General features: G+C 46.8%; 1 protein-coding gene across 6 annotated transcripts in view; it reads left to right on the forward strand.

Moving 5' to 3' along the window:
* The window catches only part of NEURL1 (neuralized E3 ubiquitin protein ligase 1), a 169,961-nt gene extending 153,025 nt beyond the window's left edge, over positions 1-16,936 (forward strand). For all 6 annotated transcript variants that reach the window (XM_074875209.1, XM_074875212.1, XM_074875210.1 and 3 more), the window contains 2 exons: positions 12,531-12,677; positions 14,018-16,936. In XM_074875209.1, coding sequence (XP_074731310.1) covers positions 12,531-12,677; positions 14,018-14,259 — 389 coding nt within the window. In that variant the 3' untranslated portion in view covers positions 14,260-16,936. The remainder of the gene's footprint in view (positions 1-12,530; positions 12,678-14,017) is intronic.
* Positions 16,937-18,550: the final 1,614 nt, after the last annotated feature.

Genomic DNA, 18,550 nt, shown 5'->3' on the forward strand with positions numbered 1-18,550 from the left:
CTCCTTCTGTGCCGTTCATCACGCTGCTCTGTTTGGTTTTCTTTGACTTTAGCTCCATTCCAGGTGAGTGGCTAGTGCTCCATGGACCACTAATGATTCACAGGCCGTATCTGAGCCTTGAAGTCCACCCTCTCCTTTCTAACCAGGATTATTCCTCTGCACCCCAGGATTCCTCACATCTTGCAGATACAGTTCCTGTCTCCAGATTATCTCCAGGGGAGACTTTCTCCTCTTTTGTCTGGTCTCTGCTGCAGCAGCACTTGTATGGCCTGATCCTCCTAAGAATCTGTAGGGAGCCGATCTCATCTTACCCCCTCTCTTCCCAGGCTTTTGTCCATTCCTATGTAAACAGTTTTCTTAGCTTGTGGTTAGTCTTTGACTGTCCCAGGACTCCAGCATCCCATGGCAGAGTATCTGTCCCTTCCAAAAAACCTCTCCAGTCTGGGCACAGTTATATACTCACTTTGCACATACAATTATTGCAGCAAGCATACAAAATATTTAAATGATAATTGGTATGTACAGTTGTTATACTCACTGTCCATGGCACAGGCAGTAGGTACAGTTTGTAGAAGAGTATCTCACAGGAAAAAGAATCTGTGATCTTGGTTCTCCGGCTCTGAATTTATAAGCTTCTCCTGTTTGAAAGAAGATAGTTCTTTGGAGTAGTAAATCACACACCCTCATCTCTGAGCTCAGAGGTGGCTAGTATGTTACCCATTTGGGAACTTGATCCTTCTCCACCTTGGTTCATTCCAGTGATACGGAAATTGCTTAGTTAAACACAGCACAAGAGAAGCCTGGTAAATGTAAAACATTGTTGCACAGAAATGCATGTAGTGAATCTCTTTCTTTAACACCCATTCAATTAAAAGTACCCCAGAGTTTTATCCATGGGGTTTTTTTTATTATTTTGGAAATACTTCCCACTTGTATGGAAAATGGCTTCATTAAGCTGATTGGGATCTAACAGGTCTGTGTTGTGTGGCACTTAACTGCCTGGAGTCACTATGTACTGCAGGGTACGTGGTATTTTATGGTGTTAGACACTAGGGGGGAAAGAAAAGAGTTAATATTCAGTGCCTCTTGAAAAAAAATCCACTGTATTAATTGATGCCTCTCCATAAACCCGCCTGTCATGCATGGTTTTGTCTTTCATTGCAAATGAAGTACACATTACTGATGTTAAGTTATAAGAGCTGCACAAGAGCATTACAGCGTCCGTAACTTATGGGCTTGATTCTAGCACTGCACAGGGCTCTCCATTCACGTCCTGTTTTATATTCACTGTTTTAAAGGTGAATTAGCACAAAGAGAAGCTGTTGTGTTAGAGAGGACAAGTTACTTTATTACTTGTGCTTTGGAAAACTGCATGGTCACAGACAGTTGGATGCAGTCAAATGCTTGTCCCTTGTGGTCAGTGTCAGCAATGTCAGAGTTAATACCTGCTCATGGCACCTTTGTACCATCCCACTAAAGATCACAGGTGACACATAATTAACCCACACTTGCCACGGGTAAGTCAGTGAGCATTAGCCTGTGTACTGAGGTATCAGCCAGTGACTGGGTAAAGACTGGGTAAAGCAAACAGACCTCCTCTAAGTGACAGCCACAGGGCTTGCAAATGTCTTGTCCTCTCCACACTCTCCTCCACAAGAGCGGAAATGATTATCATCACTAGAATAATAAACTATCCCTGGCTGCAGTGAGATGTTCGTAGTAAGTGATGTATAGATCTTCCTTATCTCATAACGCCTTTGCCTGCCTACAATGAATATACAGGATATGGGATCATATTCCAGCCTCTTTGAATTGCAGCTTGGCTGTCAGGTCAGATAAAATCTGCCTATTCTTTGAACTAACACTGGCATGAGTTAGTTATTCTGGCTACTGTGAGAGTGACATAGCAGACTAAACTCTTTCTTTTCCTTCTTTGTCAGATGCCTTTTCGTCCAGCAGTGTCCCATAGAAATTCAGAGCAGTGCTGGCCAAGAAAAGTGAAAGTATTGGTTTCCTGTATGCATCTACCACCCTATTTATACATGTCCCTCCTGGAGAAGCACAGAGCTTGGAGGTGCTGGGTTAGGCAGTGATTTTCCTTTTGCTTACAGAACTGCTTTTGCTGTGGTCTCCCAAATACTCTGAGTCAAATGGCCTTTTTGAGATGGATCTGGAAAAGGTGCTGTTTATGAACAGAAACATTTTTGGTCAGGGTAATTAATACCTGTGATCTTTCAGAGGGCTTTTTGTTTTGTTTTTCTTAAACAAGATGAAAGCTCTAACTCTTGATTTTTCATATGGTTCAGCTCCTAAATCCAGGCTTCTCCTTTTACCTCTTCTTGATCTAAGCATCTGTCTGGGTGCTTTGTTGGTCTAGTATTTCTCAGGTTGAGAGATAGAGCTCCATTAGAGGCTCTTTCATTTCAGTTCAGCTAGATGTTCACTGTGTGCTGTCCAGGCCCTCAGGATTTTGCAGGATGAAGTGCTGAGTAACTGCTGAACTTCACCTGTCAGGTCAGGAAAGATATCCTGTAAGTTTGCTGCGTGCTCTTTGCTTTCAGACAACTTGGGCTTGGGCTGTGAAAGTTGCTGAATCAAAAACTTCTGTGGTGTCTGGAGCTTTCATGTTTCTCCTGCTTAGCTGGAATGTGTGTATGACTGCAGGAGGGTAATAGATGGGCTGGTGCCCTGCTGGACGCAGCAGACAGCAATGCTCCAGTGAACTTCTGATCCACATGAAAGTCTGAACTGTTGTTCTCCATGTGGCTTGGATCTAACTTTTACTTCCCTGAACAGTGGTTGTCTGACAGTCATCTGCAAACACAGGCCTTATGGATTGGCATGCGAAATCTACCAGGCTGCTTTTGACCTATTTCCGGACATTTCTGTAGCATCCCTTATGTTTTCATGGGCTTGTAAAGATCAAAATGTAATATTGTTCTATTCAAAACAGTTTTAAAATCCTCCACGAGATACTTGAATGCAAAGAACCCCACGGATCATCAACTGATGTTGGTCACCTGAGAGGCAGAGATGAGCTGCAGCACAGAGGCTGGGCTCTGAGAGCATAGTTGGCAAAAAATCATTGAGCCCAAGGGGAAGGAAGCTCTGGTTTCTGGTCAATGCAGTATTGTTCCCATCACCATGGGAACATAACAAATGGCTGTATACATACATGTATTTTATACCATTCAGAAGTGATGGATATGCTTACATCCTTCCCTATCATTATTGTTGATCTTTAATTGCCGTGTGCCCAGGCAGCAACAGGTGCTTTGTTCCTTTGTTTTAGCATGATGGATTCAAACGTCCCTGTTGGGCAAGACCTGGGTGGCCCTTGGGGACAGAATAGCTCTCCTGCAGCCTTGGCTGGAGGCAAGAAAATGTGGAAATGCATATGACTGCACTTTGGAGCAGAGGACATGATGTGGGGAGGGCTGTCATTTTAGCATTGAGACTATCTTGCTGAAACCGTCTTTGGTATTTGCAGCTCTCTATCTCTACGTTTGGTGGAACATTTGCAGTAGTAAAAACCAGTTACTGAAATAAAATGCAGAAGGATTTAGCTCTCACAAAGCTTGTCTTGATAAGACCCATCTTTTAGTGGATGTGCCACTGATGGAATACCAGGGTTTCTAGTATCAGTGTCAAGGGAGAGGCGTTAGTCTGACATCTGCCTGGGGAACATCCAAAGACAGAATCTTCGTCTTTCTGAGAGAAGACAGAGGGAGGAACCCAGGAGAGCTCAGTGCACTGTGTCTTGCCACTAGGTTGCAAGGTCAAGAGAATACACATTTAGTGTACTGTTCCAGGTTCCCCACTGCATCTTTGATATGGGCTTTTGCTCTTGTAATATGCAAAAGAGCTGTGTAATTCCACCAGTTTTCATTCTCTAATAGTTAAAAGTATATCTCTACCTTTTTCTGAAATGGGTGAATGAATACAGGAAAAAATAAAGTGGGAAAGTTCTACACAAGCTACATCCATGAGCAAAAAAAAAAAGGACTTATATACAAGATTTTTCAGTAAAAAAAAAAGTAAGGACCAAAATTGAGGTCCCAGTCCTACCAGTATTGCACATGATTATTTATCAAGGGTGTTCACATACTAATGGTCACTATAAAGCCAAAGTTATTAGTAGATTAGTTTAACCAAAGATATGACTCTTACAGGGTTTCTCTAGTATCCAGTCTCAGTAACATCACCGCCCACTCACACTGTAGCTCACGTGTTATGGGACAGACCTCCTCAAGCAGATGTTCATATGAGCTCAGTACCCACAATTGTGACAGAGTTTTGAAAGAACCTTGATCCTATTTAGATAACAAAATCAAAGGCCCTAATACATTGAGTGTTAAATGTGAGAATGGATATTGAGCAGTTTCTGAGATAGGGGAATTATTTTAGCTGACAGGGTTAAAAATCTGGCTCCTAATAAAGGGAAATCAAGTTGAGAGTTTTGAGGGAAATCAAGTTGAGAGTTTTGAAAGACATCTAAATGACTATGACTGTCAGGTGCCCAGTGCTCACTGGACTAAAATGTATGAGAAGTGCACAGCTCTCTTGAGCACCCTTAAATATGCCAGCTGAAGGCTGCAGCCAGATTTCAGCAGCTGTTCTAATCTTTTCCACTGTGTGCTGGAAGCTCTGGGATTTGTGGATGGATGGAACAAAACTGAAAATCTGTGATTACTATTGGTAAGTACCTGATCTTTATTAGCTGTCCTATTTATGCACCAAATCTCTTTTAAAAAGAGAAGGGGCTCTCAATGTTCTCAACATGACACTCAGCATATAGGCAAGTCAGTATGTTGCATAAGACTTTATCTTCCTTAGAAACTATGGCAGGAGGCTTCCATATTTTGTCTTTCAGGTACAATGTTTAGTTAAGATCCTGTCATAGTCCTTAAGACGGGTATGGGTAAGGAAAGCCCATTAAAAAGGTGAAGATGATCAAACTATGTGGACTGTGAGTTGGACAGTAGTGGTCATTTACTGACAGCATCCTGTAAGCCAGGAAAAACAAAGTTTAAGTTGAATGGGTTCAAAGGGGGAAAAAGGGGATAGCTCTGGAGTGCAGACTGAGTGGTTATGCATTATTTTTATAAATATAGAATTACAGAATCATAGAATAGTTTGAGTTGGAAGGCACCTTAAAGATCATCTAGTTCCAACCCCCCTGCCCTGAGCAGGGACACCTTCCACTAGACCAGGTTTCTCAAAGCCCCGTCCAACCTGGCCTTGAACACTGCCAGGGAGGGGGCAGCCACAGCTTCTCTGGGCAGCCTGTTCCAGTGTCTCACCACCCTCACAGGAAAGAATTTCTTCCTTACATCTAATCTGAATCTGCCCTCTTTCAGTTTAAAGCCATTACTCCTTGCCCTAACACTACATTCCCTTGTAAAAAGTCCCTCCCCATGTTTCCTGTAGCCCCCTTTAAGTACTGGAAGGCCACTATAAGGTCTCCCCGGAGCCTTCTCTTCTCCAGGCTGAACAACCCCAGCTCTCTCAGTCTGTCCTCATAGGGGAGGTGCTCCAGCCCCCTGATCATCTTCGTGGCCCTCCTCTGAACCCATTTGAGCAGGTCCATGTCTTTCTTATGCTGGGGACCCCAGAGCTGGCCACCATTCTCCAGGTGGGATCTCACAAGAGTGGAGTTGAGGGGGAAAATCACCTCCCTTGATCTGCTAGCCACACATCTTTTGATGCAGCCCAGGATACGGTTGGCTTTCAGGGTGTGAGTGCACATTGCTGGCTCATAGTCAGTTTTTCATCCACCGATACCTCCAAGTCCTTCTCCACAGGGCTGCTCTCAATCCGCTCTTTGCCCAGCCTGTGTTTGCGCTTGGAATTGCCTCAACCCATGCGCAGGACCTTGCATTTGCCCTTGTTGAACTCTTTGAGTGCGACCATCCAGCCAATTCCTTATCCACTGAGTAGTCTATCTGTCAAATCCATGTCTTTCCAATTTAGACACAAGAATGTTGTGCGGGACAGTGTTAAATGTTTTGCACAAGTCCAGGTAAATGACGTCAGTTGTTCTTCCCTTGTCCAACAATACTGTAGCCCCTTGTAGAATGCCACCAAATTTGTCAGGCACAATTTGCCCTTAGTGAAGCCATGTTGGCTGTCAGCAATCACCTCCTTATTTTCTATATGCCCAGGCATAGTTTCCACGGGGATCTGCTCCGTAACCTTGCTGGGCACAGAGGTGATACTGACTGGCCTGTAGTTCCCCGGGTCTTCCTTTTTTCCCTTTTTAAAAATGGGGGTTATGTTTCCCCTTTTCCAGTCAGTGGGAACTTCACTGGACTGCTACAGATTCTCAAATATGGTGGATAGTGGCTTAGCCACTTCATCCACCAGTTCCCTCAGGAGCTGTGGATGCATCGCATCAGGTCCTATGGACTTGTGCACCTTCAGGTTCCTTAGATGGTCTCAAACCTGATCTTCTCCTACAGTGGGCAGTTCTTCATCTTCCCAGTCCCTACCTTTGTTTTCTGTGTCTTGGGCAATGTGGCTGGAGCACTTGCCAGTAAAGACTGAGGCAAAAAAGTTGTTGAGTACCTCAGCCTTCTCCATATCCCGGGTAACCAGATCTTCCATTTCCTTTCAGAGAAGGCCCACATTTTCCATAGTCTTCCTTTTATCACCGATATACCTACAGAAGCTTTTCTTGTTGCCCTGACGTCCCTGGACAGATCTAATTGTATCAGGGCTTTGGCCTTCCTAACCTGACCCCTGGCTGCTCAGACAATTTCTCTGTGTTCCTCCCAGGCTACCTGCCCTTGCTTCCACCCTCTCTAGGCTTCCTTTTTGTGTTTGAGCTTGTCCAGGAGCTCCTTGTTCATCCATCCAGGCCTCCTGGCGTTTTTACCTGAATTCCTCTTTGTTGCGCTACATCGCTCCTGAGCTTGGAGGTGGTGATCTTTGAATATTAACCAGCTCTCTTGGGTCCCTCTTCCCTCCAGGGCTTTATCCCATGGTACTCTGCCAAGCAGATCCCTGAAGAGGCCAAAGTCTGCTCTCCTGAAGTCCAGGATAGCGAGCTTGCTGGGTGCCCTCCTCACTGCCCTAAAGATCTTGAACTCCACCATTTCATGGTCACTGCAGCCAAGGCTGCCCTTGAGCTTCACACTCCCCACCAGCCCCTCCTTGTTGGTGAGAACAGGATCCAGCATAGCACCTCCTCACTGGATCCTCTATCACTTGGAGAAGGAAGTTATCATCAGTGCATTCCAGGAACCTCCTGGATTGCTTATGCCTTGCTGTGTGGTCCCTCCAACAGATATTGGGGTGGTTGAAATCCCCCATGAGGATGAGGTCTTGTGAACGTGAGGCTGCTCCTATCTGTCTATAGAGGGCTTCATCTGTTTGGTCTTCCTGATTGGGTGGCATGTAGCAGACCCCCACTATAAAATCTCCTGTCTCTGCCTTCCCTTTAATCCTGACCCATAAACTCTCAGTCAGCTCCTCACCCATCCCCATAATGCTTGTGAAATAAACATTAAGATCCTAGACAGGTAATGGAAATAGCAGGTGAGTGAAACACCTTAAATGGTGTTTGGCTTTGCCAGAAAGCATTCTGGTGGCAGAAATCATGGTATTCATTCCTGTTTGCAGCCAGCAAACACTGGATATTGCTAATTAGTTTCTTTTCTACCTTGGAAACAAAGTCTTCAACTATGCAATACCGCATTTCCACTTCAAAACAGCAGGTGTTTTCAGACTGTGGAGCCTGGTTTCTGCAAGACTTCCACAAGCACAGTCCCAGTGCTCTGATGGAAACATTGTGCTTGCAGACCTTTTCTGTTAAGATCTGAAAAAGTGCAATAGGTCTATATATATAATGTTGAATTTAATTATGAGGGGGAAAGGGATAAGAGAGGGAGTCAGAGATTTAGTAAGGTGGATTGAGTCTTGCTTTTGACTCCTTATGAACATGAATACTCCTCGCCCATAGTGGGACAGTATGAGGAATGCCCTGGTCAAATCCCAATAAGTTACTGGGTACCTTTCACAGGCTGATGGATGTTTTTCATAATCCCATGGGAGTTCAACCTGTTGTCATTATTTGAGTCCCAGGAATGGCTCTGCCCCCCTATCACCTCTCTTCGGAATAGATACCAGATAAAGAAATGCGTTATGAACACCTTAAACTGGCAGTTTCCCAACCTTCAGTGATCCAAAGTCAACAGTAATAAGGAAGCAACATACTCTTTGGCAATACTCTACTTTTCTCTCCATCTCAGCTGTAGTTTGAATCTGGGAGTGTTAATATACTGCTTGCTAGCACCGGGTTGGGAATAGCTGCAGAACAGATTCATGGCAGCTACTCCCTGCTCTAGGCCACAGAGACGCCCTGGGGATTTACTTGCATCATAGCAAATGCTCCTAAGTATATTCAGAAGGAAAATGCAGACAGCACATTGCTCTTCCCACCTGGTTTTGTTGTTGTGGTTGTTTTCTGACTCCCTCTCTGGAGCCTACGCAGTAATAAGCAGGTCAGCATAATCACTTTGTTATGAGAAAGAAATGTAGAAATAATATTTTTATAAATTAATTAAGGGGGAGAGTTAATTGAAAAATTTCTGTATTTTTAGGGTGTATTGACTTTGTATCCAGCCTTCTTACCAACGTAAGTCCTTCAGCAGTGTGGCTCTCCCCAGACAACTGCCATTAAGAATGATGCTTAAAAGTTGGAACAGCCTCAGGAGCTATCCCCTGAGAGTGGATTGCAATGTTCTGGGAAACTACCCTGTTCACCACAATAGACACAGAGAGGCAAAAGCATCTCTGACAGCCACAGCTGCTGTATTTTGGTCACAGTCAGGACATTCTATAAAAGGGCAATTATGGATACAGATAACTTACTCTCATAAAAATCGTAAATGCTGGATGGGATCCCAGGAGACTACCTACGTCACCTTCCTGTTCTTAAAGTGCTCGAATAGGGGAGATGCCATGGTCTCTCTAGGAAGTCTGGTTTACAGTGCTTCACTATCTAGATAATGTCTAACCTGAATACCTTAGGAGTCTGAACACATGATTCATTGTCTTATCCAGAACTTTCATGAAGAACAGATTGTTTCTTCTCTCCTTTTAGCAGCCTGTGAAAAATATTGCCATCTAAAAATCATAGAATCATACAACATTTTAGATTGGAAGGGACCCCTGGGAATTATCTAACCCAACCTCCTGCTCAAAGCAGGGCTAACTTCCAAGTTAGCACAAGACCATGTCCAGTCAAGTTTCCAGGGACAGAGATACTACAGTGCCTCTAGGCTCCTGCTCTGGTCCTTAACCAGCCTCATATGACCCTGGATTGGTGCAACCTTTTCATAACAAGACAGCATTATTGATTTATGATCATCTGGTGACCTCCGGCAATCCTCAGGCCTCTTTCTGTAGGACAGCTGTATTTCTAATTGGATGGACTAATTCCCCATCCTGTATTTGGGTAGCTGCTTATCTCTGCCTAAGTGCTGCGTTTTGCATTTGATCATATTGAATACCATCCCATTTGTTTCTGATCCTATTTCCAGTTTGGCAAGACCATTTTGAATTACAAATCTTTAGCATACTAGCAGCCTTTCCTGGAATGATGTTGCCTGTACATTCCATGGTAATGCTCTCGTCTACTGAAAATACAATACTCTCTTTCCTTTTGTGGGTGGACATATAGGTTCATTCATTTGCACTTCTCCCAGAGCGATGACAGAAGTGCAGAGAAAACGTTGATCTGCATTGGATTTTGCTAATAATTGGACTTTGCAAAGATAAAACAGCAAATGGAATTGGTTCAAAATCCATTTAAAGGTGATTCCAGTGTGTTCAGCGTGTTTGAGATCAAGCGTGAGACAAATTAGCAGCAGAGACAATTTATCTGGGGACTTTAGGGAGAGGAAGAATGTTTAAATTGATTTAGAATTATTTAACTTTTTTATATCATGGTTTGAAAGCTAGCTCTTGGTGGGAGCTCTGTGCACACAATGAGCGTGTTTGGCCTTGAAACATGTATCTGGTTTTAGTTAAGCCAAGCTGGCCACACTCATTCCACCCTGCACATGATCTCATTCCATGTTCCTTGTCATGTATCTGCACACCATCCAGCAATGTATTAACAGCATGAGTAACGTGTCTTACGTTGATTATTCTGTCACCAAGGGAGAAGTGTGTCTTGTCTGGTAGGGAACTCTGATTGTTTTAAACAAATCTCTATCCTTATGCTGGAGAAAAGTCAAGAGCTACGCCTTGTGTTAGGAGAAAGAATTGGGAAGGTGTGTGCTGGGTCTTGGGTCTTGGGTAAGGCCATTTTGTGAGTCAGACCAGCTACAACCAGAGAAGATTGTGGTTCCTGCACTGACGAGCTCTCCTTGCACTGTGAAAAGGCCATTTGCACTGCTGCCAACATGCTTCAGCCATTCATACTCCATGACACTTTGGGCACCTCCAAATTCTCCTGTTAGGCACTTTGGGCATCTCCAAATTCTCCTGTTAGTCCGGGAAGAAAAATGCTCCTAATAGTCTTTATTTTGCATTTAATGAAATGACCAGGTTGGTGTTAGAAATGCAATGTGCTGTGTGTCAGCCAAATGGAAGAAATGTCTCCAGGCTGCAGGGAGGAGAGGGAAGGCTTGAAAAACTTGTTCAGCTGCTCAGTGTTCATATTTGTTCTGTGTGCAGTGAACAAGCTGAAATCTGTGCCCCTGCTGGGCCTGTTTGCAGTGTGTGTTACCCACAGGGCAAGTTTTCTGCTACAGTCATCTGTCATATTGGAGAGGAAAGGCCATTGCTAGTGGCTGTCATTAGAGGCTGCATCATTCTCTTTGCATATTTACTGAGCTAAACTCCAGCCTCAGCTCTCATCTGTGTGATAAAGGAGGTGCCTCTCTGCCTCTCTATAGCATCTCAAGTGTAAGAGCCCCAAAGCCCTTTATAGAGGCTAATTCAACTTCAGATTGTGCCTGGGAGAAAAGCGCTCCTCATTTGAAGAGGGGCAAAACCAAGGGACTGAAGGCTGAAGCTAATTGCCTCTTCTCCTATATGCAGTTCTCAGAACAGATTTTGACCCAAACATCCCTGCACCCCCCCCCCCCCCCCCCGCCCCAGTCCCTGTGCCACACTTAAGCTGCTCAGTCTTGTTCTGCTAAAAAGGGAAGGAGAATCTGACATTGGCTGCTGCTGTGCTTTTGCTTTTTTTTGCACAATCCACAGTTGGCATTTGGAGTCCTGGGTTCCCAGGTTTGGTCCTCCTTGGCTTGGCAGCCTCCCTGCAAATAGGAGCTGAAGGATCTTTCAGGCACATGGGGTTTTCCTGGCCTCCTACTGCTGCTTTTTCTCTGGAGAGTAGCCTCCGACTCATTGAGGACACTGCAGATCCAAACCCTCTGTGTCTCTCGGCTCCTTATATGGTAACATGAAGAAGTCTTAGCGTTTGAGTTCTGATTTGGAGTTACCCTGGTTGTCCTCTCAGCAGGGGAACTAGAAGTTTTAAAACCATAGGCAAACTAGTTCTTACCACCAAGAAACCATACTTTGGTTCATGCGCATGTATGCTGCTGTCTCACCACTATCTTACTGAAGACTAGGCTGCATCACTAACAATGAAATTCCCCTACAAAACCTTTGCATCAGCTAGAGTTTAAGCATTCCCATTTTTTCCCTTCTGGAAGGAGCTTTAAGGTACTTGTTGTTGTAACAGCAGAAGAAAGAGGCTGAGATGGAGGGAGGGGCAGAGCTGGCTCTTCTGGAAGACAGCACATGAACATAGAGGTGATGGTGGGCAGTGAGAGCGGAAGGTAATGGAGCTGGGGACACCCAGAAGGGACTTGAAGGTGCTCTGCACTTGAGCCATCACATTCAGACATTCAGGGAGTGAAGAGAATGTTCCTGAACATGGAGAGAGTTGTTCTTGTTCATCCCAGAGCCAAATACATTTTGGTGACTTATCCCCACCTCTGAGAGAAGCCACCCTACAAAAGAAGCACAACAGTGAGCAGAGCTAAGTTTTCCTGATTGCCAAACCCTTGTATTTGTCTCTGGGAAGTCCTTGAATGTCTTTGCGTGAATTTGTTGAAGCCTGGAATTATGCAGTTTTGCACTGGGTTAGCAAAGAGTGCTTTGACAAGGTGACACATTCTTGTGCTGGAGTCCAGCCCACCCTGCTGCAGGCTATGTCCTTTACTGGCTACAAGCCCATTGCTGGATATAGTGCTGAGGGTGCATATGAGCATGAAACCATAAGGAAAGTAACTGCACTTAATGACTTGAAACACATTTAAGGGCAGAAACAAAGGGTTTTGATGGCTAAAGGAGCTCCAGCAAATTTCAGGGGCTGTGGGAGCTTGATGTCTCTTCAGGGCCAGCTGCTAGCACTTAAAAAGGCATATGAGGGGGTTTTTTCTCCTTTTGCTCTTCCCTAGATTTCATGCTGATGAGACACAAATCCTGACAAGCACTGAGAGCTGCACTCCCTTGTCAGCCCCAATTTTTAAAAGTAACTATAGGTTTCTTTTCTCATGGTGCAGGTTCCACCATATTAGCTGAGCGGCTGGGACTGTCCACACCAAGCTCGCCCACATCAACACCCAATTCCCCCACTGTTCTCTGCAGCGGCGTCTCTGACCCCATATTGTCTACATGTGGCTCTGGCCCGCTCTGCAGTTCTATCAGTGGTAAGTGTGGTGGGATCCCCCCCGCCTTTGCCTCCCCCTGCCTGCTCCTGCACTGTCTCCCTTAACGGTCTCACACTTGTCTCCCAGAAGGACTTTAAAATCACAATGATCAACAGAGTCTTCTGTCAGCTCCCTTGGGGATGAAGGGAGAGCCTCTGCAAATGCTATTTTCAGTCTGGTTTACGTGGAAGCTGCTTAGATGCCTAGACAGCAATATTTCTCCAACCCTTTTCATCATGAAAGGTCCCAAGGGAGGCAGCAGGGTTTCTGTTATGTAGCATGGCCCTGTGACGCACAGCTCCTTCTGGAGAGCTGTGTGGCAGTGACATGTTGCATGCTAGCTTAGACTGGAGCTACGGGTATGCCTACAGCCCCCCTTTCCCTCTCCACACACCTTCAGTACCCTCTTCAGAAAAAGGCAGTATTGGTATTTCTAATATGCCAATGAATTCCAGTGAGAATTAGATAAAGGTACATGCAGTAGAAAATTATAGGCTGTTCAGCAGCGTTTTTAAAACCCCAGGCACCTGCATGATCCCAAGGCATTGATGGTAGGATATGTTACTTACCAAATCCTTTTAATTGTTGTCCAAACCAAGAGTGTTTTTTCACTGAAGGGACTTACCAGTCTCAAGTCTAATAACTGGTGACAGCAAACATTCAGATTTGTAATGGGTTTTAGGGAAAAAAAAATAGAATTTTTCTCATTGTCTTGCTACCTCATTGGCTTCATTGGTGAGGCCTCATTACAGGTGTGCCATGAGCATAATTACTGCAGCTCCTCATAGCTCTCAAAGCAATGACCCACTATGAGCTACATGCTGTCCATGCAGGTACCACCCCACCAGTGTCCTGAAGGATCCACACAGAGTGATTTGTAGCCAGGCATGGTGGTCCCACATCCCTGGATTGGCCCTAGAGAAAAGTGCTGCTTGTCTTGGGAGTTGCTGCCACCATGTGCCACCCAGCTTCTCCCTTTTCAAAGCAGGTGTCTTGATCCATCCCTCCTGATTTTTCCTCCTTTGTTAATATTTAGACAGTGGTTTGAAAACGTGAAACTGCTCTTTGTCCCTGCTATGTGGGAACAGCTCTCTCTTGGTCTGCTCTGCGTGGGCAGCAGATCCCAGAAGATGCTGCCTTTCTGCTGCCCTGAGCCTTGGCATGTGAACCAGGACTCAGCGAGTGGGACAGTAGGTCATAGGAAGGACCCCTGACCCTGGAGCATCCATTTCTGCTAGGGCATGGTTCCTCCAACTGCAGCTAGCTTCAGGGCAGAAATTACCCTGGGATGTCAGGAAGCCTTTTAAGCAGCATGAGTGACCCTGTTCTTTGTGTTTCAGGCACGGCTCCCAACTCTCCAATCAGCTTGCCTGAGTCACCCATCTCCCCATCCGTCTCAGGGCCCTGGGGAGATGAATGCACCATCTGCTACGAGAACATGGTAGACACGGTCATCTACTCCTGTGGACACATGTGTCTCTGCTATTCGTGTGGGCTGAAGCTCAAGAAGATGGCCAATGCTTGCTGCCCTATTTGCAGACGGGCCATCAAAGATATCATCAAAACATACCGCAGCACTTAAGAGCAGCAGCAGATGCTGTGGTGGGGACTGGGCAGGTGGGGAGGAGGCTGTGAAACAACACAGGTCTTGGTCTCTATTAATTATCCAGGAGATTCAAAAAACATCACCCACCACCACCCTGATCCCCTTGTCTGTGGACAACACATGAGACAAGCTTAGCTGCTCTTCCTCCCTCCAAGCAAGCCCTGGGGCTGAACTCCAGTGTGTCAGGGAAGTTGTGATGGACTAATCTCCCTTGTGGATTTTAAAATTTATCTCAAAAAAAAACCAGCTGGTGCAATCATCCTTTTTCTGGACCATGCACAGTGGAGGGGAGTCTCCACTGTTTAGCAGGGACAGCAAGCAGTAAAAGGTTCAGTGCTACACATTGCCTTCCAGAGACACCCCATGTGCAGAGGACAGCTTAGCAGAAGAGGAGAAAAGCTGGGGCCAGTGCAGAAAAGGACCCAGGATTTGTGAAGTGAAACCCACCTCTTGTCCATAGGCAGAAGAGCAGCCCCATCAGGGCTGTCCCCCACTCCTCCCTTGCTGTTTTCTGGCAGAGGCATTCATGGTGGGTTTGGCAGCCAATACTGGCACCGGTCTTGCTCCTCCCAGCGGTGTCCAGCCATCTCCTGTTGCCATCCCATTGCATGACAAGCAGCTCTCAAACCCCATCACCACCACTTTGTGTGTGGTCTCCACGCAGCACAAGGGATTCAGCAGCATCTCTGCCCCCATGGGCTTGTGGGAGAGGGAGATGTGTCTCCCTCACCTTTCCTCCCCTTACCATCCAGACAGCACTTGTGAGGGAGAAAAATAAAATAAAAAAACAAAAACAAAGCCCCCAACCCCACTGGGGAAGAATGTATAAACCCACATGTCTGCGGGTTTCATTTACTGGTAACTTTATCACTGTGCTTTAAGACAAAACCAGCCAGGTGGTACTCAGCCCTTCAGAGCCAGCCTGACAGCAGGACATGGCTGTCCTTAGTGTTACAAAGAAAGAAAGGAAAAAAAAAAAAAAACAAAGTAGCTTGAGGGGTTTGGTTTGCTTTGGTTTATTTAAATAAATCCCCTTCACTCCTGCCCCATTTGGGAACCCCACTGTCCCTGTGGCGGGTGCCTGCAATGGCAGCCCCCACAGTTGCTGTGATAACCACAGCTCCACCTTGGCCACTGGCCTGGCGCAGGGCTGCTGGCCCTTGGGCCCGGGCAGGGTGGCTCTGCAGCAGCAGGAGCTGCCTGTCTCCTCTCCAGCCACATCCTGCTGCCTTCCAGGGCCACACGGGAGGTAGAGATGGTGTCTGGGCCCTGAGGGGTGATCAGGGCTGGGGTGCAGCAGCAATGGCATTTGCCCCACCACGTTGCCCGCCAGGCCAGGCCAGGGAAGGCCATGGAGTTGTACCCCTTCTGCTGAGCCTTTTCCTACACCCCAGCATATGGCTGCTGACAGGACATGGGGGAACAGTGTGACATAGGGATAAAAGCATTTAATATACACAGCTGCTCGCTGCAGGGGGCATCATGCTTCTCCCACCCCCCCCCACAGGCAGCAGGTGGGTGAAAGCACTAGAAGAGGCTGCTCCCAAGAGCACCTGGAAAACATGTCCTTGCCCCATCCTCTTGAGGAAATGAAAAAAAGAGGCTACTACGAGCTGGAGAGCGCATTGTAGAGCCTTTTTCTAAAGGCACCACCATCACTGCAGCCTACCACAGGGGTCTGCAGCTACCCCACCCCCCCCGCCCGCCCCGGCGGGCAGTACTAACTTGAATGCTGATATTCTGGTTACAGGGATTTACGTTATTTCTTTGCATACCTCTCATGTACACCCCTAACACAACCCAGCCCTGCACTCCAGGCTGGCTGTTGAAAGCCCTAGAGCATCATGGCTCCTGTGCCCAGATGCCCTCACTGAGGGGTGGGAGGAGGCTGGGTTGGCACAAGTCTGTTGGAAGGCACAGCAGCCATGCCAGGAGCACAGCCAGTCCACAGGCACACAGCCAGCCTCCAGCTTGCTCGAGGACAGAGCCGTGACCAGCAGACACAGGGAGCCTGTTTCAGTAGTTACACAAACTCCAGTGCAAAGATTTCAGAAAGGACAAACCCAAGGGGTAGGAAGGCGTCAATGAAATAGTGGATATGGGGAAACGTGCAATAAGCAGCCTCCCGAGCCTTCACTACACCAGAGGAATCGGTTCCCCTCGGTGCAAGGGGTACACTTTATTTTTCAAGAAACTCTATCCATGGGTACCAGTGCAGTGGTGTGAATTCCCTCTTCACCTTTTTGAATTCAGAGTGTTTTAATATATAACTGTGTTTGTTTTACTGTGGACCAAACTCTAGGAATTAGTAGAAGCTGAAAGCTCCCCCATCATCAGAGCTCAAAAATTGGGGTTAAGTCCTGCTCCCAGCATCAGCTGGCCTCCAGTTGTGAGCAGGGAGGAGGAGAGCAAGTCTCTCTCCAGGGAGAAAAAAAAAAAAACCCACACAGCAAAAGCAGTAACAGTAACAACAATCCTAACCTTTTGTTTTGTTTGACTGGTGTAGGTTCCCATGTACCTCCGTGTTCTTGTGTCATTTGCATTTCATTGCTTTACTTTAAGATGTTTTGTGTTCTGTTTAAAGAAAATAACAACTCATTGTGAAAAATTGGATAACTGTGATTGTGAATAAAGTTGATTTAGGTATCCTGCAGCAGTATGGGCGACTGAGTATTTACCACTTCCACAAGCGTGGCGAAACATGATGGGCAGTGCAGTGGCGAGAGGCTGAGGTAAGAGCTACATTGGCATGAGAGCCTCTTCCTTGTGGGGAGCTGAGTGCAGAGAGCTCAAGCTTTCCTTTAGTGCTTGAAAATGAGGGGGTGTTGAGAGCTGGATAATGAATAGGCTCCTGATGGACCCCATACAAACATAAGGAGTAAAGGAAGTCACAAAAGTAAAAGCAAGGGCTAACTGTATTCCTGCAAGCTTAGGCCCCATGCTCCTGAGACTCTTCACACCCTCCCCAGAGAGAAGCCACAGCTTCTTTACTCTCATTGCCTTGTTTGCACAGTCTCCCAAGTGAGTGCCTGTAATCACAAATAAAAGCCCTCCACCAGCACAAGAAAGAGAAAGCATACTGTGAGGAAATGCAGGACCATTCTGCTCAGCCTGGTAGGGACCAGGTAACGTGGCTGAAGATGAGGCAGAGCAGTAGCAAAATTGCCTGGTGTCTGCATCCCAGCTCTGCAGAGATATGACAGTCCAACACCTGACAGGAGGATCCCAGCCCTGAACTGAGCAACATGTTGAGAAGGCCCACTGACAAACCATGGTCTGGCCAAGGGAGATGCTGGGGCAATATGCAGATGCTTCCTCAGCATGTAGCAAGGGACACAGGGACCCAAAGGGGATTTGGATTCTCCAGAGTCATGCCAGTTCCCCCAAAACCCAATAGGTCCTCTGCTGCAGGGATCTGCTCAGGAGCACACCTACACCACCACTGTGTGAGATTTCCTCCTCCTTTTTTTTAGCTATTCAGCAGATCAGAGACTGGCTGGATCACTCTCTCTTGTCACAGGACTGTTGGTATCTTCTCCCTCAGTGTGGGTACTCCATCTGCCAAGGGACAGGGACATCCCAGGAGAGGTGCCCTCAGCCTCTCCAGCTGAAGCTATTCCACTCTAACAGTTCCCCAGTGGCGTAAACCTTTCCAGGCTCGGTAAAGCAAAACCTCTTCTACAGCCCTGCTTTCTCCGACATCACCCTGAGGAGCTTTCAGCAGCTGTTGGGACAAGCCAAGTCTGCAGCACACACCTGCACTGCACTCCAAGAGCTGTGCCCAGCTTCTGCTTTCCAGGGACCGGGGGACCTCCAGTGGGTCTGGAAAACTCAGAGAGGCCACAGCCCAGCCATGGGAAGCCTCATCTCCTTGGGAGCAAGGGATAGAGCTGCACAACACAGACTGCCCCTAGAAACTGGGGACACTGACCTGCCAGACAGCCCCGCCAGGCGTGCTGAGCCCAAGCACTGCCACATATTAGGACAAGTGAAGTGCTAATGCTCTGGGCCAAACTCGGATCCTCCCCTCCCTTGGCATCAGCAAGAAGGACCAGGGCAGGTACCCTGTGTTTCCCCTCCAGCAGCGACAGCCTATTCATTCCCTCCTGCAGCTGCCATGTGCGATAGCCCCGGTGAGCTTTGCGTCCTCATCTGCTGAGCATCGCTGGGGTCACCCTGCCCTGACCTCCTTCCCCAGGCCATCACCATCAGCTCACCAAATCCAAACCAGATCTGCAATTTCACCATTGCTCCCAAGCTATTCTCC

The sequence above is a fragment of the Strix uralensis genome, chromosome 7, assembly GCF_047716275.1.
Source record: "Strix uralensis isolate ZFMK-TIS-50842 chromosome 7, bStrUra1, whole genome shotgun sequence".
NCBI lineage: Eukaryota > Metazoa > Chordata > Aves > Strigiformes > Strigidae > Strix > Strix uralensis.